Source organism: Oncorhynchus nerka, linkage group LG15 (assembly GCF_034236695.1).
Source record: "Oncorhynchus nerka isolate Pitt River linkage group LG15, Oner_Uvic_2.0, whole genome shotgun sequence".
NCBI classification, from domain to species: domain Eukaryota; kingdom Metazoa; phylum Chordata; class Actinopteri; order Salmoniformes; family Salmonidae; genus Oncorhynchus; species Oncorhynchus nerka.
Window position 1 is genome coordinate 84,118,991 of NC_088410.1, and position 22,813 is coordinate 84,141,803.

Below are 22,813 nucleotides of genomic sequence, written 5' to 3' on the forward strand. Positions count from 1 at the left end.
CTGCTCACTTTCCAGCTCACACTCTCAAACACATAGATCCCCTGAACGCTGCTCACCTTCCAGCTCACTTTCCAGCTCACACTCTCAAACACATAGATCCCCTGAACGCTGCTCACCTTCCAGCTCACTTTCCAGCTCACACTCTCAAACACATAGATCCCTGAACGCTGCTCACCTTCCAGCTCACTTTCCAGCTCACACTCTCAAACACATAGATCCCCTGAACGCTGCTCACCTTCCAGCTCACTTTCCAGCTCACACTCTCAAACACATAGATCCCTGAACGCTGCTCACCTTCCAGCTGCCAGCTCACCTTCCAGCTCACTTTCCAGCTCACACTCTCAAACACATAGATCCCTGAACGCTGCTCACCTTCCAGCTCACTTTCCAGCTCACACTCTCAAACACATAGATCCCCTGAACGCTGCTCACCTTCCAGCTCACTTTCCAGCTCACACTCTCAAACACGTAGATCCCCTGAACGCAGCTCACTTTCCAGCTCACTTTCCAGCTCACACTCTCAAACACATAGATCCCCTGAACGCTGCTCACCTGCCAGCTCACTTTCCAGCTCACACTCTCAAACACATCCCTGAGATCCCCTCTCAAACACATAGAACGCTGCTCACCTTCCAGCTCACACTCTCAAACACATAGATCCCCTGAACGCTGCTCACTTTCCAGCTCACACTCTCAAACACATAGATCCCCTGAACGCTGCTCACCTTCCAGCTCACTTTCCAGCTCACACTCTCAAACACATAGATCCCCTGAACGCTGCTCACCTTCCAGCTCACACTCTCAAACACATAGATCCCCTGAACGCTGCTCACTTTCCAGCTCACACTCTCAAACACATAGATCCCCTGAACGCTGCTCACTTTCCAGCTCACACTCTCAAACACATAGATCCCCTGAACGCTGCTCACTTTGCAGCTCACACTCTCAAACACATAGATCCCCTGAACGCTGCTCACCTTCCAGCTCACTTTCCAGCTCACACTCTCAAACACATAGATCCCCTGAACGCTGCTCACTTTCCAGCTCACACTCTCAAACACATAGATCCCTGAACGCTGCTCACCTTCCAGCTCACTTTCCAGCTCACACTCTCAAACACATAGATCCCCTGAACGCTGCTCACCTTCCAGCTCACTTTCCAGCTCACACTCTCAAACACGTAGATCCCCTGAACGCTGCTCACTTTCCAGCTCACACTCTCAAACACATAGATCCCCTGAACGCTGCTCACTTTCCAGCTCACACTCTCAAACACATAGATCCCCTGAACGCTGCTCACCTTCCAGCTCACTTTCCAGCTCACACTCTCAAACACATAGATCCCTGAACGCTGCTCACCTTCCAGCTCACTTTCCAGTTCACACTCTCAAACACATAGATCCCCTGAACGCTGCTCACTTTCCAGCTCACACTCTCAAACACATAGATCCCCTGAACGCTGCTCACCTTCCAGCTCACTTTCCAGCTCACACTCTCAAACACATAGATCCCCTGAACGCTGCTCACTTTCCAGCTCACACTCTCAAACACATAGATCCCTGAACGCTGCTCACCTTCCAGCTCACTTTCCAGCTCACACTCTCAAACACATAGATCCCCTGAACGCTGCTCACCTTCCAGCTCACTTTCCAGCTCACACTCTCAAACACGTAGATCCCCTGAACGCAGCTCACTTTCCAGCTCACACTCTCAAACACATAGATCCCCTGAACGCTGCTCACCTGCCAGCTCACTTTCCAGCTCACACTCTCAAACACGTAGATCCCCTGAACGCAGCTCACTTTCCAGATCCCAATCACCTGAATTCTGATCACCTGTTCACTCACCTGTATGTCAAATCAATGTCATTATCACACACTATTTAGTTCAGTTCTTTGCACCCCATCATATGTACCGAGATGTTGAAATAAACCTAAGTCTAACGTGATAAGAGCTATGGAGAGAGGAAGATATAATAGAAGTTTCCTGTCAGTCTGTGTACAGCTGTTTCACACTTCACCTCAGGTCCAATATTCTCTCTCTCTCTCTGAATGGAACACAGATGTGCAGCCTCCTCTGACAACATCACACACACTGAGCAGCACATCACATCATTCTGCACTACTTACCACAGCCCCACTGTGTGTGTGCACGTGAATGTGTGTGCGTGCGTGCTCGTGTGTGTGCAAGTATGAGTGTGTGTATGAGTGCTTTACACTTGTAGCCTCTGGCTCATGGCACTGACTGGAAATGTTTTAATTTAACTAATTATCTAGTTAATTAGCCATTGTAGTTTTGATGAATCCAAGATGGCGTAGCAGTCAGACGTCTTGTCGTGTCGTGTCCCTTGTATATATCGTTTTTTTACATATTTTTCTTCGCATATCTTTTAAAACATTTTGCTAAACCTCAACATCTAAATACTCTCCTGCAACCCGCCTCACCCAATGTAGGGCGTGGATCTGCTTTTTTTCTAAAGTATTTATATTTACTTCGGATCCGGAACCCCTCAACTGAAGCTAGCCAGCTAACTACCAGCTATCAGTCAGCAAACCATTGCTAGCGGTCTTCAGCTAACCGGTCATCAGCTAACCTTTAGCTCGGAAAGCTCTCGCCAGTTCGAACAACGCGACTCTAACCAGAGCATAACGGACCTATTATTTTTTTATCCCCGGATTCCCACCGCAAACGGAACATTTTCAGCTGGATCTTCACAACTAGCGAACTAGCTAACCGCAACCCCGGATGATTACTCCTGGCTAGCATTTCCACCCACTTAGCTGGAAGCTAGCCCGGCCAGAGTTCCTGTGCTACCACCGAAGCATACTCCTGGGCTACAATATCCGGACCCACGACCGGTCTATTGATGTCACCGCATGAAGAGGCATAAACAGACTCACCCCATCGCGACGTCCCCCAAAGGCTAACTTTCTAGCCCTTGCTATCTCCTTGCTTGCTAATTCGGTCTGCTAACTGCTAGCTTGTTTAGGCCCGGTCCGCTAACTGCTACCTTGTTTAGCCCCGACCTACTAACTGTTAGCTTGTTAGCACAGGCCTGCTAACCATCTGAATCGCCGCGTCCCAACCACTCACTGGACCCATATTTACTTTCAATCTCTTTTCGATTTTTAATTAGTTTATACCTTCCGGTAACCTGCCTCACCCAATGTGATACGGAATCGCTATTATTTAATTTTTTTAGAACACACTCAAGAACCTCCAGAAGCTAACCAGCTAACTAGCTACAAGCTATTTAGTCATTGTTAGCCACTGCTAGCGGCTTTTTACCTGGATAATACTCGCCAGTCTAGCTTCCCTGCCCCATCCACCGCTGCCCCCTGGACACTGATCACTTGGCTACATAGCTGGTGCATGCTGGACTGTCCATTAATCATGGTACTCCATTCTGCTTGTTTATGTTTATCTGTCGGCCCCAGCCGCACTCAGGCTCTGTGTGTAGTTAATCCGACCCTCCCTGCCTAGTCAACACCATTTTACCTCCTGTTGTTGTGCTAGCTGATTAGCTGTTGTTGTCTCACCTACTGTTTTAGCTACTGTTTTAGCTAGCTCTCCCAATTCAACACCTGTGATTACTGTATGCCTCGCTGTATGTCTCTCTCAAATGTCAATATGCCTTGTATACTGTTGTTCAGGTTAGTTATCATTGTTTTAGTTTACAATGGAGCCCCTAGTTCCACTCATCATACCCCTGATACCTCCTTTGTCCCACCTCCCACACATGCGGTGACCTCACCCATTACAACCAGCATGTCCAGTGATACAACCTCTCTCATCATCACCCAGCGCCTGGGCTTACCTCCGCTGTACCCGCACCCCACCATACCCCTGTCTGCGCATTATGCCCTGAATATATTCTACCATGCCCAGAAATCTGCTCCTTTTATTCTCTGTCCCCAACGCTCTAGGCGACCAGTTTTGATAGCCTTTAGCCGCACCCTCATTCTACTCCTCCTCTGTTCCGCGGGTGATGTGGAGGTAAACCCAGGCCCTGCATGTCCCCAGGCACCCTCATTTGTTGACTTCTGTGATCGAAAAAGCCGTCAAGATTTTCCGTCAAGATAGAACTGCCAAAGGGGAGGAGTTGCAGTCTACTGCAGAGATAGCCTGCAAAGTAATGTCATACTTTCCAGGTCCATACCCAAACAGTTCGAACTACTAATTTTGAAAATTACTCTCTCCAGAAATAAGTCTCTCACTGTTGCCACCTGCTACCGACCCCCCTCAGCTCCCAGCTGTGCCCTGGACACCATTTGTGAATTGATCGCCCCCCATCTAGCTTCAGAGTTTGTTCTGTTAGGTGACCTAAACTGGGATATTCTTAACACCCCGGCAGTCCTACAATCTAAGCTAGATGCCCTCAATCTCACACAAATCATCAAGGAACCCACCAGGTACAACCCTAAATCTGTAAACAAGGGCACCCTCATAGACGTCATCCTGACCAACTGGCCCTCCAAATACACCTCCGCTGTCTTCATCCAAGATCTCAGTGATCACTGCGTCATTGCCTGTATCTGCTACGGAGCCGCAGTCAAACGACCACCCCTCATCACTGTCAAACGCTCCCTAAAACACTTCTGTGAGCAGGCCTTTCTAATCGACCTGGCCCGGGTATCCTGGAAGGACATTGACCTCATCCCGTCAGTTGAGAATGCCTGGTCATTCTTTAAAAGTAACTTCCTCACCATTTTAGATAAGCATGCTCCGTTCAAAAAATGCAGAACTAAGAACAGATATAGCCCTTGGTTCACTCCAGACCTGACTGCCCTCGACCAGCGCAAAAACATCCTGTGGCGGACTGCAATAGCATCGAATAGTCCCCGCGATATGCAACTGTTCAGGGAAGTCAGGAACCAATACACGCAGTCAGTCAGGAAAGCTAAGGCCAGCTTCTTCAGGCAGAAATTTGCATCCTCTAGCTGCAACTCCAAAAAGTTCTGGGACACTGTGAAGTCCATGGAGAACAAGAGCACCTCCTCCCAGCTGCCCACTGCACTGAGGCTAGGTAACACGGTCACCACCGATAAATCCATGATTATCGAAAACTTCAACAAGCATTTCTCAACGGCTGGCCATGCCTTCCGCCTGGCTACTCCAACCTCGGCCAACAGCTCCGCCCCCCCCCCCGCAGCTACTTGCCCAAGCCTCTCCAGGTTCTCCTTTACCCAAATCCAGATAGCAGATGTTCTGATAGAGCTGCAAAACCTGGACCCGTACAAATCAGCTGGGCTTGACAATCTGGACCCTCTATTTCTGAAACTATCCGCCGCCATTGTCGCAACCCCTATTACCAGCCTGTTCAACCTCTCTTTCATATCGTCTGAGATCCCCAAGGATTGGAAAGCTTCCGCAGTCATCCCCCTCTTCAACGGGGGAGACACCCTGGACCCAAACTGTTACAGACCTATATCCATCCTGCCCTGCCTATCTAAGGTCTTCGAAAGCCAAGTCAACAAACAGGTCACTGACCATCTCACCGTACCTTCTCCGCTGTGCAATCTGGTTTCCGAGCCGGTCACGGGTGCACCTCAGCCACGCTCAAGGTACTAAACGATATCATAACTGCCATCGATAAAAGACAGTACTGTGCAGCCGTCTTCATCGACCTTGCCAAGGCTTTCGACTCTGTCAATCACCATATTCTTATCGGCAGACTCAGTAGCCTCGGTTTTTCGGATGACTGCCTTGCCTGGTTCACCAACTACTTTGCAGACAGAGTTCAGTGTGTCAAATCGGAGGGCATGCTGTCCGGTCCTCTGGCAGTCTCTATGGAGGTGCCACAGGGTTCAATCCTCGGGCCGACTCCTTTCTCTGTATATATCAATGATGTTGCTCTTGCTGCGGGCGATTCCCTGATCCACCTCTACGCAGACGACACCATTCTATATACTTCCGGCCCATCCTTGGACACTGTGCTATCTAACCTCCAAACGAGCTTCAATGCCTACAACACTCCTTCCGTGGCCTCCAACTGCTCTTAAACGCTAGTAAAACCAAATGCATACTTTTCAACCGTTCGCTGCCTGCACCCGCACGCCTGACCAGCATCACCACCCTGGATGGTTCCGACCTTGAATATGTGGACATCTATAAGTACCTAGGTGTCTGGCTAGACTGTAAACTCTCCTTCCAGACTCATATCAAACATCTCCAATCGAAAATCAAATCTAGAGTCGGCTTTCTATTCCGCAACAAAGCCTCCTTCACTCACGCCGCCAAACTTACCCTAGTAAAACTGACTATCCTACCGATCCTCGACTTCGGCGATGTCATCTACAAAATTGCTTCCAACACTCTACTCAGCAAACTGGATGCAGTTTATCACAGTGCCATCCGTTTTGTCACTAAAGCACCTTATACCACCCACCACTGCGACCTGTATGCTCTAGTCGGCTGGCCCTCGCTACATATTCGTCGCCAGACCCACTGGCTCCAGGTCATCTACAAGTCCATGCTAGGTAAAGCTCCGCCTTATCTCAGTTCACTGGTCACGATGGCAACACCCATCCGTAGCACTCGCTCCAGCAGGTGTATCTCACTGATCATCCCTAAAGCCAACACCTCATTTGGCCGCCTTTCGTTCCAGTTCTCTGCTGCCTGTGACTGGAACGAATTGCAAAAATCGCTGAAGTTGGAGACTTTTATCTCCCTCACCAACTTCAAACATCTGCTATCTGAGCAGCTAACCGATCGCTGCAGCTGTACATAGTCTATCGGTAAATAGCCCACCCATTTTTACCTACCTAATCCCCATACTGTTTTTATTTATTTACTTTTCTGCTCTTTTGCACACCAATATCTCTACCTGTACATGACCATCTGATCATGTATCACTCCAGTGTTAATCTGCAAAATTGTAATTATTCGCCTACCTCCTCATGCCTTTTGCACACAATGTATATAGACTCCCCTTTTTTCTACTGTGTTATTGACTTGTTAATTGTTTGCTCCATGTGTAACTCTGTGTTGTCTGTTCACACTGCTATGCTTTATCTTGGCCAGGTCGCAGTTGCAAATGAGAACTTGTTCTCAACTAGCCTACCTGGTTAAATAAAGGTGAAAAAAAAATGAACACACCATTCTGTGTGGAGTTCAAACAGAAGCTATCATCAGATTGATAACTAATGTTTTGACGAGACAGTCCAGATTGACTCACTCCTGTCCTCTCAGTCAGGCCCAGAGATGCTGAACTGACACCCCTGACCGTGACAGAGATGCTGAACAGACACCCCTGACCATGACAGAGATGCTGAACAGACACCCCTGACCATGACAGAGATGCTGAACCGACACCCTGACAGTGACAGAGATGCTGAACCGACACCCCTGACCGTGACAGAGATGCTGAACCGACACCCCTGACAGTGACAGAGATGCTGAACCGACACCCCTGACCGTGACAGAGATGCTAAACCGACACCCCTGACAGTGACAGAGATGCTGAACCGACACCCCTGACCGTGACAGAGATGCTGAACTGACACCCCGGACCGTGACAGAGATGCTGAACCAACACCCCTGACGTGACAGAGATGCTGAACCGACACCCCGGACCGTGACAGAGATGCTGAACCGACACCCCGGACCGTGACAGAGATGCTGAACCGACACCCCGGACCGTGACAGAGATCATACAACCATAGAGAACAGTTACAATTAACAGTAGAGGGTCAGAATAAACTGGAATCTCTTGAGTAAGGTTGCAAAATTCGGGTATAATTCCCAAATGACCAAGATTTTCCAGAGAACCCAGTTGGAAGATCCCTGGAATCAGCAGGTGAATAATCCTCCAGCCAGTATTTCTGGAAAACCTGGGAATTTGGGGAAAGTTCCTGAAATATTGAATCCCTACTTGAGTCATCTCTTTCTCTCGGGAGTTACCGAGCGTGTTCCAAATGGCACCCTATTCCATATGTAGTGTGCTACTTTTGATAGGCCCTGGTCTGAAGTAGTGCACTACATAGGGGGCATGGTGCTATTTGGGACCGAACTAGCTATCTCTCTTACAGAAGAAAGGTTGGAGATGAGTAATCCCATATGTTTATCTGTACTGAGACATTCAGAAACACTTCCTCACACACACCGGCAGAGAGGTGAAAGGTGGGAAGAGTTTGGAGAGATGTTTGGATAAGAGTGGCCTTGAGACCTCAACTGTCATATCAACATCCCAAATACAGGGCTAATGGGGGGGGAGGCAGAGAGGCAGGGAGGGCGAGAGAGATTCTCAATTGGGAAAAATACCGTCCTCTCCTAGACTCCTCTGTCCTTTCTCCTCTGTGACCCTGAAGCCAATAAGTGGTGGAGTGGTTGAGAGTGTAAATCAATAGTAGGAGAACGGAAGAGTGTTCTTCCTTCCACCTTAGTATCCTCCCTGAGTCCTTCACGGAAGAGTTTCTGCCACACCCCTCTTTGAATCAGCTGTTGTTTTGTCAGAGAAGAAAAGCATTCACACGTTTAAAACGTTATGCTACTTGTCATTTAAATGTGTGCCACAACTAACAAAATACATTTTGACCAATTTAAACATATATTTGTGGATTCGTCATATGCCTGGAGAGTCTCATTTCATACAAGCGCATTTGTCTCCACATTTCCTCTCCTCGATTACCTTTGACCTTTTTCAAAATCAAAATAATCATTTGTTGTGTGTTTATATTTGTCCTACATCACAAATGTACATGTGTGTATTAATAAGTACTGTAGGTGTGAATTGGAAATGTTTTTGCATATCCCTACTCCCCCTGAGACACCCTTGGAGAGTGGTGTCACAGCCAGGGTCTGCCATTATCAACAGCGACCCTGGAGCAATTAGGGTTCAGTGCCTTGGTCAGGGGCATATCGGCAGAGTTTTCACCTTGCCGGCTCGGGGAATTCAAACTAGCGACTGTTTAGTTACTGGCCCAACGCCCTAACGGCTAAGCTACCTGCCGCCCAAAAGGAGGCGAGGACAGGGGAGTTAACAAAACCAATTGAGAATCTCCCAGGGAGGGAGATAACGGTGGGTGAATTGTCAGAGGTGTTTGTTTTTGGGACAGAGAGAGACAGAGATAGAGAGTGTGCTGACATAGCAGTGGGTCGAACCCATGAGGCAGCGGCCTAGACCGTTACGCCACGCTAGACCACGGGTGTGTTATGTTATGTGTGGCTGTGGTATGCATTTGTGTTTGACGTGCATGTGCACATGTGCTCCCGTGTGTGATACCTTTTTGAAGAGTCGTCCGGAGTCCTCGCTAACCTGGGCGAAGCGCGGTATGATGTTATTAAGGTAGAGGTCAGACAGGGTAGCGTGGTCTCGGCTCTCCCTCTTCACCTGACTCAACAACAGGTTCCAACAGTTAACTGGAGACAGTACACTCTGCTCCTTCCTACACACACACACACACACAGAGAGAGAGAGAGAGAGAGAGAGAGAGAGAGAGAGAGAGAGAGAGAGAGAGAGAGAGAGAGAGAGAGAGAGAGAGAGAGAGAGAGAGAGAGAGAGAGAGAGAGAGAGAGAGAGAGAGAGAGAGAGAGAGAGAGAGAGAGAGAGAGAGAGAGAGAGAGAGAGAGAGAGAGAGAGAGAGAGAGAGAGAGAGAGAGAGAGAGAGAGAGAGAGAGAGAGAGAGACAGACAGACAGACAGACAGACAGACAGACAGACAGACAGACAGACACAACAGACAGACAGACAGAAGGAGAATTTAGTACACCACAAACACTATATTACATCAGTACTCAGTGTTCAGCACCTGTTAAGCAGGGCATAATGCATCAAAAGTCACTCCTCTCAGCAAAACAACTAAAGTTAGAAGTAAGGAACAAACAGTAAAATGTTGAAACAAGAGCGAGCCAGAGAGATGAAGAGGGAGAGAGAGACACTTTATTGAAATATGACTGACAGCTCTTGTACACTAGATTGTGGTAAATGGCCGCGGGCCACTTAGACCTCCCAGAGTGACTCGCTTGTGGCCGTGCTGGAAGCATATAGCAACATGTTTGATTGTGCGTCAAGAATTCAGCACAGCAAGTTTGTATGAAGGTCTGGTTATTAAATGGGTAAACAGTTTAATCCATTCCTCATTTCATGAATTAATTCACAGGTATATAGTAATATGCTCTAAAACGCTCTGTTAATATTTCCTTAACTCTATTTTCCTAAAACTGCATTGTTGGTTAAGGGCTTGTAAGTAAGCATTTCACGGTAAGGTTGTCTGTCTGTCTGTGCCTGCCTGCCTGCCTGCCTGTCTGTCTGTCTGTCTGTCTGTCTGTCTGTCTGTCTGTCTGTCTGTCTGTCTGTCTGTCTGTCTGTCTGTCTTCCCACCTGGTTACACAACCTTGTGTGTTTCCTCTATTGACGTACCATGTGACATCCTTCATCCTCTACCCTGACGGAACCATCATCACCTCTGACCCTAACACATCACATGTTCACCCACACACACCCATGTGTTGTACTTGGCTGGACTGCCTGGATGTTTCCTCTAGTTAAAATCTTCCTCCAGTGGGTCATACATTCCTGCAGCATTAGAGACATGATGGAGGGGGCAGGAGAGAAGGGGACTGAAGCAAGCTGAGGTCCAGTCCCCCTCACATTCAGCTCCTTTAGTGTTGTTGCCTCTGTGCCACAGATACACAGAAACACACAGGGCAGCTGTCTCCACGGAGTCACCACACACACAAAAACTGAAAATATGTCAGATTCCAGCATGGCACCAGAGCTGAGCTGTAGCAGATGCAGTGGAGCTGTTAGAGACCCAGATGTGGAGAGAGAGGGGGGAGTGAAAGAGAGGGGGGGAGTGAAAGAGAGAGGGGGAGTGAATGAGAGAGGGGGAGTGAAAAAGAGAGAGAGTGAATGAGAGAGAAAGAAAGAGAGAGAGGGGAGAGAAGAGAGGGAGTGAAAGAGAAAGGGGGGAGTGAAAGAGAGAGAGGGGGAGTGAATGAGAGAGAGGGGGAGTGAAAGAGAGAGAGGGGAGTGAAAGAGAGAGAGGGGGAGTGAAAGAGAGAGAGAGGGGGAGTGAATGAGAGAGAGGTGGGGAATGAAAGAGAGAGAGAGGGGGTAGTGAATGAGAGAGAGGAAGTGAATGAGAGAGAGGGGGGTGAATGAGAGAGAGGGGAGAGAGAGGGGGAGTGAATGAGAGAGGGGGAGTGAATGAGAGAGAGGGGGAGTGAATGAGAGAGAGGGGGGAGTGAATGAGAGAGAGGGGAGTGAATGAGAGAGAGGGGGAGGGAGAGAGTGGGAAATGAGAGAGAGGGGAGTGAATGGAGAGAGAGAGGGGGTGAATGAGAGAGAGGGGGAGTGAATGAGAGAGAGGGGGGAGTGAAAGAGAATGAGAGAGGGGGGGAGTGAATGAGAGAGAGGGGGAGTGAATGAGAGAGAAGTGAGAGAGAGAGGGGGAGTGAATGAGAGAGAGGGGGGAGTGAAAGAGAGAGGGGGAGTGAAAGAGAGAGAGAGTGAAAGAGAGAGAGGGGGAGTGAAAGAGAGAGGGGGGAGTGAATGAGAGAGGGGGAGTGAAAAAGAGAGAGGGGGGAGTGAATGAGAGAGAGGGGAGAGAGAAAAGAGAGAGAGGGGGAGTGAAAGAGAGAGAGAAGTGAAAGAGAGAGAGGGGAGTGAATGAGAGGGGGAGAAAGAGAGAGAGGGGGAGTGAATGAGAGAGAGGGGGAGTGAAAGGAGAGAATGAAAGAGAGAGGGGGAGTGAATGAGAGAGGGGGGGAGTGAAAAGAGAGAGTGAATGAGAGAGAGGGGGGGAGTGAAAGAGAGAGAGGGGGAGTGAAAGAGAGAGAGGGGGAGTGAAAGAGAGAGAGGAGAGAGGGGGAGTGAATGAAAAGAGAGAGAGGGGGGAGTGAAAGAGAGAGAGGGGGAGTGAATGAGAGAGAGGGGGGGAGTGAATGAGAGAGTGAATGAGAGGGGAGTGAATGAGAGAGAGAGGGGGGAGTGAGAGGGGGAGTGAAAGAGAGGGGGGGAGTGAATGAGAGAGAGGGGAGTGAATGAGAGAGAGGGGGAGTGAATGAGAGAGAGGGGGTGAATGAGAGATGAATGAGAGGGGGGGAGTGAATGAGAGAGAGGGGGAGTGAATGAGAGAGAGGGGGAGTGAATGAGAGAGAGGGGGAATGAGAGAGGGGGATGAATGAGAGAGGGGGGAGTGAATGAGAGAGAGGGGGTGAATGAGAAGAGGGGGAGAATGAGAGGGGGGTGAATGAGAGAGAGGGGGGGGAAGTGAATGAGAGAATGAGGGGGGGTGAATGAATGAGAGGGAATGAGAGAGAGGGGGTGAATGAGAGAGAGGGGAATGAGAGAGTGAATGAGAGAGGGGGGTGAATGAGAGAGGGGGGAGTGAATGAGAGAGAGAGGGGAGTGAAAAAGAGGGGGGGGAGTGAATGAGAGAGAGGGGGAGAGAGGTGAATGAGAGAGAGGGGGGAGTGAATGAGAGAGAGAGGGGAGTGAATGAGAGAGGGGGAGTGAATGAATGAGAATGAGAGGGTGGGGAGTGAATGAAAGAGAGAGGGGGAATGAGAGAATGAATGAGAGAGGGGGGTGAATGAGAGAGAGGGAGTGAATGAGAGAGAGGGGGGAGTGAATGAGAGAGGGGGAGTGAATGAGAGAGAGGGGGAGTGAATGAGAGAGAGGGGTGAGAGAGAGAGAGGGGGGGTGAATGAGAGAGGGTGGGGAGAGAGAGAGAGAGAGGTGGGGGAGAGAGAGAGAGAGGTGGGGGAGAGAGAGGTGGGGGAGAGAGAGAGAGAGAGAGAGAGAGAGAGAGAGAGAGAGAGAGAGAGAGAGAGAGAGAAAGAGATGTTTTCTCTTTATTTATTTTCCCTTTTGTACTTTAACTATTTGCACATCGTTACAACACTGTATATAGGAGCTGATTGTGGACTATTGTGGAAAAGGCGGTCCGAACAGGTCCCCATTAACATCGATGGGGCAGTAGTGAAGCGGGTCGAGATTTTCAAGTTCCTTGGTGTCCACATCACCAATTATCTATCATGGTTCAAACATACCAAGAGAGTTGTGAAGAGGGCACGACAACACCTTTTCCGCTTCAGGAGACTGAAAAAGATCTGGCATGGGTCCCCAGATCCTCAAAAATTTCTACAGCTGCACCATCGAGAGCATCCTGACCGGTTGCATCAGACTGTAAGACACTACAGAGGGTAGTGCGTACGTACGGCCCAGTACATCACTGGGGCCAAGCTTCCTGACATCCAGGACCTCTATACTAGGAGGTGTCAGATAAAGGCTCCAAAAAAGTATCAAAGACTCCAGTCACCCAAGTCATAGACTGCTTTCTCTGCTACCACACGGCAAGCAGTACCGGAGCGCCAAGTCTAGGTCCAAGAGGCTCCTTAGCAGCTTCTACCCCCAAGCCATAAGACTGCTGAACAATGAATCAAATGGAGAAAGAGAGAGAGAGATGGGGGGAGAAAATAATTGAATGTGTCATTGAACCAAGTGCACTTTATGGCAGCGAGGTGTGAGGTCCACTTGCAAAACAAGACTTCACCAAATGGGAGACACACCCCATTGAAAACCTGTATGTATGTAAGAGGTATGTAAGATTATCCTACATGTCCAGAGGAAAACTACAAACAATGCATGCAGGGCAGAATTAGGCTAATATCCACTAATAATAAAAACTCAAAAAAGAGCAATTAAGTTTTGGAAACATCTAAAATACAGTGACCCGCTCTCATATAAATTCCAAGCCCTGCAATACCAAGAGCTGAGCAAAGAAAAGAGTCCCCTCATCCAGCTGGTCCTGGGGCTGAGTTCACAAACGTGTTCTACTAACACACTGAAGCCTCAGGACCAGAACCTCCAATCAATCAGGATAAACCAAATTACAACACAGTCAAAACAAAACTACATTGCTTATTGGGAATGTCACGACTTCGAAGTCGATGCCTCTCCTTGTTCGGGCAGTGCTCGGCGTTCGACGTCGCCGGTCTCCTAGCCACCGCCGATCCATTATTCATTTTCCATTTGTCTTGTCTTGTTTTCCCGCACACCTGGTTCTCATTTCCCTCATTATGTGTTGTGTAGTTAACCCTCTGTTTCCCCCATGTCTTTGTGTGGTATTGTTTATTCTGTTTCATGTTATTTGCACGTTAGTCTGTTGCGCTGGGTTATGTTAACCCGTACTGTTATTTCGTTCACTTTGTCGTGTGCTTTTGGTTCCCTAAATAAAAGGCTCCGCTGGCTACCCAATATCTGCTCTCCTACACCTGACTCCCTTACAGCCATTTACGCATACCTGACAGGGAAACACAAACACAAAGCAAAATGCAGTGCTATCTGGCCCTAAATGGACAGTACACTGTGGCTAACTGTTTGACGATGGTTACTGATCAAAACGTTATAAAAACCTCGACAAAGTACAGGCTCAATGAGCACAGCCTTGCCATTGAGAAGGGTAGACACAGGAAAACCTGGCTCCCTGTAGAGGAAAGGCTGTGCAACCACTGCACCACAGCAGAACCTGAGACAGTGCTGTATTTCCTGACAAAATGTCAAAAATATAAAACAATTAGTGTCATTTCCCCAAATTTGAAACCCTTATTCAAGGTTTCAGAGACCTCTCTGATGATGATAGGCTACCCGTCCTGTTGGGGGAGGACGCAGAGAGCTGTGGGTTGGCAGCGCACTACATTGCTGCCTGCCATAAGTTGAGGAACAGTGTCTGACAGACCAATCAACCTGCACATGTCCTCTACTGTATGCTTATTGTTATTTTTGAATGTATGGTTATTTTGACACTTGGTTATTGTTGTTACTGTTGTCCCGTTGACAATTTAGATTCTTATTATTTTAATATTGTAAATATCCCAAGTAAGCTTTGGCAATATGTACATTGTTACGTCATGCCAACAAAGCAAACTGAATTGAATTGAGAGGGGGAGAGAGAGAGAAAGAGGGAGTGAGAGAGAGAAAGAGAGAGAGGGAGGGAGAGAGAGAAAGAGGGGTAGAGAGCGAGAGAGAGAGTGAGAGAAAGAGGGAGAGAGAGAGAGAAAGAGAGAGAGAGGGGAGAGAGAGAGAGAGAGAAAGAGAGAGAGAGGGGGAGAGAGAGAGAAAGAGGGAGAGAGAGAGAGAAAGAGAGAGAGAGGAAGAGAAAGAGAGAGAGAAAGAGAGAGGGAGAGAGAGAGCGAGAGAGAGTGAGAGAGAGATGAAAAGGGAGGGACAGAGAGGTTGGTAAGGCGGTACAGTATGTGATGCTGAAGAAACAGTAGTATTCTCTTCTCTCCTCCCCTCCGCCCACCTCCTCCACCCACTTCCTCTACCCTCCCCTCCACCCACCTCCTCCTCCACCCCTCCCCTCCACCCACCACCTTCACCCTACCCTCCACCCACCGGAGGAGGAAATCCCCCAAGCATGGATCAGAGAGGGGGGCTGTCTGCAGGAGGCGTCACCTCTCATGGGGTGTGGTTGGAAGTCCACACACACATGCAGACAGGATATTGATCACACACACATCGTGGCAATCATAAGTGTGTGTGTGTTTCCACAGGAAAAGTCACCCTGCATGTCCAGCAGATGATCTATTTCAGGGAGAGCCTGATGGACTGGAACTTGGCTTGATGAAAATATCAGCCTGACGAACTGGAACTTGGCTTGATGAAAACAGCAAAAAAAAGAGGAAGCGAAAGGAAAAACGTCAAAGAGAAAGAAAGGAGAAAAGCAGAAGAGAAGAGAAGAAAAGAGGCGAGAAGCGGAGAGGAGAGAAGAGGAGAGGAGAGAAGAGAAGAGGAGAGGAGGGGAGAGAAGAGGAGAGGAGAGAAGGAGGGGAGAGAAGAGGAGGGGAGAGAAGAGGAGAGGAGGGGAGAGAAGAGGAGAGGAGGAGAGGAGAGGAGAGGAGGGGAGAGAAGAGGAGAGGAGGGGAGAGAAGAGGAGAGGAGAGGAGAGAAGAGGAGGGGAGAGAAGAGGAGAGGAGAGGAGGAGAGAAGAGGAGAGGAGGGGAGAGAAGAGGAGAGGAGAGAAGAGAAGAGGAGAGGAGGGGAGAGAAGAGGAGAGGAGAGGAGAGGAGAGGAGAGGAGAGGAGGGGAGAGAGAAGAGGAGAGGAGAGAAGAGGAGAGAAGAGGAGGGGAGAGAAGAGGAGAGGAGAAAAGAGGAGGAGAGAGAAGAGGGGAGAGAAGAGGAGAGGAGAGGAGGGGAGAGAAGAGAAGAGGAGATAAGAGGGGAGAGAAGAGGAGGGGAGAGAAGAGGAGAGGAGAGAAGAGGAGGGGAGAGAAGAGGAAAGGAGAGAAGAGGAGGGGAGAGAAGAGGAGAGAAGAGAAGAGGAGAGAAGAGGGGGAGAGAAGAGGAGGGGAGAGAAGAGGAAAGGAGAGAAGAGGGGGAGAGAAGAGAAGAGGTGTGCGTGTGTCCGTGTGAGGTAGTCAGCTGGAATGCATTTCAATTAACAGGTAGGCCTTGTTAAAAGTGGAATTTATTTTCTTCTTAATGTGTTTGAGCCAATCAGTTGCGTTGTGACAAGGTAGGGTTGGTATACAGAAGATAGCCCTATTTTGGAAAAGACAAAGTCCATATTATGGGAAGAACAGATCAAGTGGGGAGGTAGGTAGCCTAGTGGTTAGAGCGTTGGACTAGTAAACGTAAGGTTGCAAGATCGAATCCCGAGATGACAAGGTAAAAATCTGTCATTCTGCACCTGAACAAGGCACTTAAACCACTGTTCCTAGGACGTCATTGAAAATAAGCATTTGTTCGGGACTGAAACAGTGGGTTAACTGCCGTGTTACTCCTGGTACTATTACTGATAGTACTTATGGCACTGTTACCACTAGTATTACTCCAAGTACTGTTACTACTAGAATTACTGAGAGTAAGGTTACTGATAGTATTACTTACAGTACTGTTACAACTAGTATTACTCCTAGTACCGTCACTACTAGTATTACTGATGGTACCTTTACTACCAGTATTACTGATAGTATTACTTATAGTGTGGTTACTACTAATATTACTCCTAGAATTGTTACTACTAGTATTACTGATGGTACTGTTAGTGCTAGTATTACTGATAGTAAGGTTACTGATAGTATTACTTATAGTACTGGTACTGCTAGTATTACCCCCAGTACTGTTTCTGCTAGTATTACTTATAGTATTGTTACTACTAGTATTACTGATGGTATTGTTAGTGCTAGTATTACTGATGGTACTGTTCGTGCCAGTTTAACTGTATTACTGATGGTACTGTTACTGCTAGTATTACTGATGGTACTGTTACTACTAGTATTGCTGGTGGTACTGTTAATACTAGTATTACTGATGGTACTGTTAGTGTTAGTATTACTGATGGTACTGTTAGTGCTAGTATTATTGATGGTACTGTTAGTGTCAGTATTACTGATGGATCTGTTACTACTATTATTACTGATGGTACTGTTAGTGCTAGTATTACTGATGGTACTGTTACTACTAGTATTACTGGTGGTACTGTTACTACTGGTATTACTGATGGTACTGTTAGTGCTAGTATTACTGATGGTACTGTTAGTGCTAGTATTACTGATGGTACTGTTACTACTAGTATTACTGATGGTACTGTTACTACTAGTATTACTGATGGTACTGTTAGTGCAAGTATTACTGATGGTACTGTTAGTGCTAGTATTACTGATGGTACTGTTAGTGCTATTATTACTGATGGTACTGTTAGTGTCAGTATTACTGATGGTACTGTTAGTGCTAGTATTACTGATGGTACTGTTAGTGTCAGTATTACTGATGGTACTGTTAGTGCTAGTATTACTTATGGTACTGTTAGTGCTAGTATTACTGATGGCACTGTTAGTGCTAGTATTACTGATGGTACTGTTAGTGCTAGTATTACTGATGGTACCTTTACTACCAGTATTACTGATAGTAAAGTTACTGATAGTATTACTTATAGTGCAGTTACTACTAGTATTACTGATGGTACTGTTACTACTAGTATTACTGATGGTACTGTTACTACTAGTATCACTGATGGTACTGTTAGTGTCAGTATTACTGATGGTACTGTTAGTGCTAGTATTGCTGATGGTACTGTTAGTGCTAGTATTACTGATGGCACTGTTAGTGCTAGTATTACTGATGGTACTGTTAGTGCTAGTATTACTGATGGTACCTTTACTACCAGTAGTACTGATAGTAAAGTTACTGATAGTATTACTTATAGTGCAGTTACTACTGTATTACTGATGGTACTGTTACTACTAGTATTACTGATGGTACTGTTACTACTAGTATTACTGATGGTACTGTTACTACTAGTATTACTGATGGTACTGTTAGTGCTAGTATTACTGATGGTACTGTTAGTGTCAGTATTACTGATGGAACTGTTACTACTAGTATTACTGATGGTACTGTAGGTTCTAATATTACTGATGGTACTGTTAGTGCTAGTATTACTGATGGTAATGTTACTACTAGTATTACTGATGGTACTGTTACTACTAGTATTGCTGATGGTACTGTTAGTGCTAGTATTACTGATGGTACTGTTAGTGCTAGTATTACTGATGTTACTGTTACTACTAGTATTACTGATGGTACTGTTACTACTAGTATTACTGATGGTACTGTTAGTGCCATTATTGCTGATGGTACTGTTAGTGCTAGTATTACTGATGGTACTGTTAGTGCTAGTATTACTGATGTTACTGTTACTGTTAGTGCTAGTATTACTGATGTATTACTGATGGTACTGTTACTACTAGTATTACTGATGGTACTGTTAGTGCCAGTATTACTGGTGGTACTGTTAGTGCCAGTATTACTGATGGTACTGTTAGTGCTAGTATTACTGATGGTACTGTTACTGCTAGTATTACTGATGGTACTGTTAGTGCTATTATTACTGATGGTACTGTTAGTGCTAGTATTACTGATGGTACTGTTAGTGCTAGTATTACTGATGGTACTGTTAGTGCTAGTATTACTGATGGTACTGTTAGTGCTAGTATTACTGATGGATCTGTTACTACTATTATTACTGATGGTGAGGTTACTACCAGTATTACTGATGGTACTGTTAGTGCTAGTATTACTGATGGTACTGTTAGTGCTAGTATTACTGATGGAACTGTTACTACTATTATTACTGATGGTGAGGTTACTACCAGTATTACTGATGGTACTGTTAGTGCTAGTATTACTGATGGTACTGTTACTACTATTATTACTGATGGTACTGTTACTACTAGTATTACTGATGGTCCTGTTAGTGCTAGTATTACTGATGGTACTGTTACTACTAGTATTACTGATGGTACTGTTACTACTAGTATTACTGATGGTGCTGTTAGTGCTAGTATTACTGATGGTACTGTTACTACTAGTATTACTGATGGTACTGTTACTACTAGTATTACTGATGGTACTGTTAGTGCAAGTATTACTGATGGTACTGTTAGTGCCAGTATTACTGATGGTACTGTTAGTGCTAGTATTACTGATGGTACTGTTAGTGTCAGTATTACTGATGGTACTGTTAGTGTCAGTATTACTGATGGTACTGTTAGTGCTAGTATTACTGATGGTACTGTTAGTGCTAGTATTACTGATCGATGGTACTGTTAGTGCTAGTATTACTGATGGTACTGTTACTACTAGTATTACTGATGGTACTGTTACTACTAGTATTACTGATGGTACTGTTAGTGCAAGTATTACTGATGGTACTGTTAGTGCCAGTATTACTGATGGTACTGTTAGTGCTAGTATTACTGATGGTACTGTTAGTGCTATTATTACTGATGGTCCTGTTAGTGTCAGTATTACTGATGGTACTGTTAGTGCTAGTATTACTGATGGTACTGTTAGTGTCAGTATTACTGATGGTACTGTTAGTGCTAGTATTACTGATGGTACTGTTAGTGCTAGTATTACTGATGGCACTGTTAGTGCTAGTATTACTGATGGTACTGTTAGTGCTAGTATTACTGATGGTACCTTTACTACCAGTATTACTGATAGTAAAGTTACTGATAGTATTACTTATAGTGCAGTTACTACTAGTATTACTGATGGTACTGTTACTACTAGTATTACTGATGGTACTGTTACTACTAGTATTACTGATGGTACTGTTAGTGTCAGTATTACTGATGGTACTGTTAGTGCTAGTATTACTGATGGTACTGTTAGTGCTAGTATTACTGATGGTACTGTTAGTGCTAGTATTACTGATGGCACTGTTAGTGCTAGTATTACTGATGGTACTGTTAGTGCTAGTATTACTGATGGTACCTTTACTACCAGTATTACTGATAGTAAAGTTACTGATAGTATTATTTATAGTGCAGTTACTACTAGTATTACTGATGGTACTGTTACTACTAGTATTACTGATGGTACTGTTACTACTAGTATTACTGATGGTACTGTTAGTGTCAGTATTACTGATGGCACTGTTAGTGCTAGTATTACTGATGGTACTGTTAGTGCTAGTATTACTGATGGTACCTTTACTACCAGTAGTACTGATATTAATGTTACTGATAGTATTACTTATAGTGCAGTTACTACTAGTATTACTGATGGTACTGTTACTACTAGTATTACTGATGGTACTGTTACTACTAGTATTACTGATGGTACTGTTAGTGCTAGTATTACTGATGGTATGTTAGTGTCAGTATTACTGATGGAACTGTTACTACTATTATTACTGATGGTACTGTAGGTTCTAATATTACTGATGGTACTGTTAGTGCTAGTATTACTGATGGTACTGTTACTACTAGTATTACTGATGGTACTGTTACTACTAGTATTGCTGATGGTACTGTTAGTGCTAGTATTACTGATGGAACTGTTACTACTATTATTACTGATGGTGAGGTTACTACCAGTATTACTGATGGTACTGTTAGTGCTAGTATTACTGATGGTACTGTTACTACTATTATTACTGATGGTACTGTTACTACTAGTATTACTGATGGTCCTGTTAGTGCTAGTATTACTGATGGTACTGTTACTACTAGTATTACTGATGGTACTGTTACTACTAGTATTACTGATGGTGCTGTTAGTGCTAGTATTACTGATGGTACTGTTACTACTAGTTATTACTGATGGTACTGTTACTACTAGTATTACTGATGGTACTGTTAGTGCAAGTATTACTGATGGTACTGTTAGTGCCAGTATTACTGATGGTACTGTTAGTGCTAGTATTACTGATGGTACTGTTAGTGTCAGTATTACTGATGGTACTGTTAGTGTCAGTATTACTGATGGTACTGTTAGTGCTAGTATTACTGATGGTACTGTTAGTGCTAGTATTACTGATCGTACTGTTAGTGCTAGTATTACTGATGGTACTGTTACTACTAGTATTACTGATGGTACTGTTACTACTAGTATTACTGATGGTACTGTTAGTGCAAGTATTACTGATGGTACTGTTAGATGCCAGTATTACTGATGGTACTGTTAGTGCTAGTATTACTGATGGTACTGTTAGTGCTATTATTACTGATGGTCCTGTTAGTGTCAGTATTACTGATGGTACTGTTAGTGCTAGTATTACTGATGGTACTGTTAGTGTCAGTATTACTGATGGTACTGTTAGTGCTAGTATTACTGATGGTACTGTTAGTGCTAGTATTACTGATGGCACTGTTAGTGCTAGTATTACTGATGGTACTGTTAGTGCTAGTATTACTGATGGTACCTTTACTACCAGTATTACTGATAGTAAAGTTACTGATAGTATTACTTATAGTGCAGTTACTACTAGTATTACTGATGGTACTGTTACTACTAGTATTACTGATGGTACTGTTACTACTAGTATTACTGATGGTACTGTTAGTGGCACTGTTAGTGCAGTATTACTGATGGTACTGTTAGTGCTAGTATTACTGATGGTACTGTTAGTGCTAGTATTACTGATGGTACTGTTAGTGCTAGTATTACTGATGGCACTGTTAGTGCTAGATACTTTACTGATGGTACTGTTAGTGCTAGTATTACTGATGGTACCTTTACTACCAGTATTACTGATAGTAAAGTTACTGATAGTATTATTTATAGTGCAGTTACTACTAGTATTACTGATGGTACTGTTACTACTAGTATTACTGATGGTACTGTTACTACTAGTATTACTGATGGTACTGTTAGTGTCAGTATTACTGATGGCACTAGTGCTAGTATTACTGATGGTACTGTTAGTGCTAGTATTACTGATGGTACTTTACTACCAGATGGTACTGTTACTGTAGTACTGATATTAATGTTACTGATAGTATTACTTATAGTGCAGTTACTACTAGTATTACTGATGGTACTGTTACTACTAGTATTACTGATGGTACTGTTACTACTAGTATTACTGATGGTACTGTTAGTGCTAGTATTACTGATGGTATGTTAGTGTCAGTATTACTGATGGAACTGTTACTACTATTATTACTGATGGTACTGTAGGTTCTAATATTACTGATGGTACTGTTAGTGCTAGTATTACTGATGGTACTGTTACTACTAGTATTACTGATGGTACTGTTACTACTAGTATTGCTGATGGTACTGTTAGTGCTAGTATTACTGATGGTACTGTTAGTGCTAGTATTACTGATGTTACTGTTACTACTAGTATTACTGATAGTACTGTTACTACTAGTATTACTGATGGTACTGTTAGTGCCAGTATTACTGGTGGTACTGTTAGTGCCAGTATTACTGATGGTACTGTTAGTGATGGTACTAGTATATTACTGATGGTACTGTTACTACTAGTATTACTGATGGTACTGTTAGTGCTAGTATTACTGATGGTACTGTTAGTGCTAGTATTACTGATGGAACTGTTACTACTAT

At 45.2% G+C, this 22,813-nt stretch overlaps 1 protein-coding gene across 1 annotated transcript in view; it reads right to left on the bottom strand.

Moving 5' to 3' along the window:
- srgap2 (SLIT-ROBO Rho GTPase activating protein 2) overlaps nucleotides 1-22,813 on the bottom strand; it is a 175,324-nt gene that overhangs the window by 52,160 nt on the left and 100,351 nt on the right. The window contains 1 exon segment of the mRNA XM_065001961.1: nucleotides 9,224-9,386. Within this exon segment, the coding sequence (XP_064858033.1) occupies nucleotides 9,224-9,386 (163 nt within the window).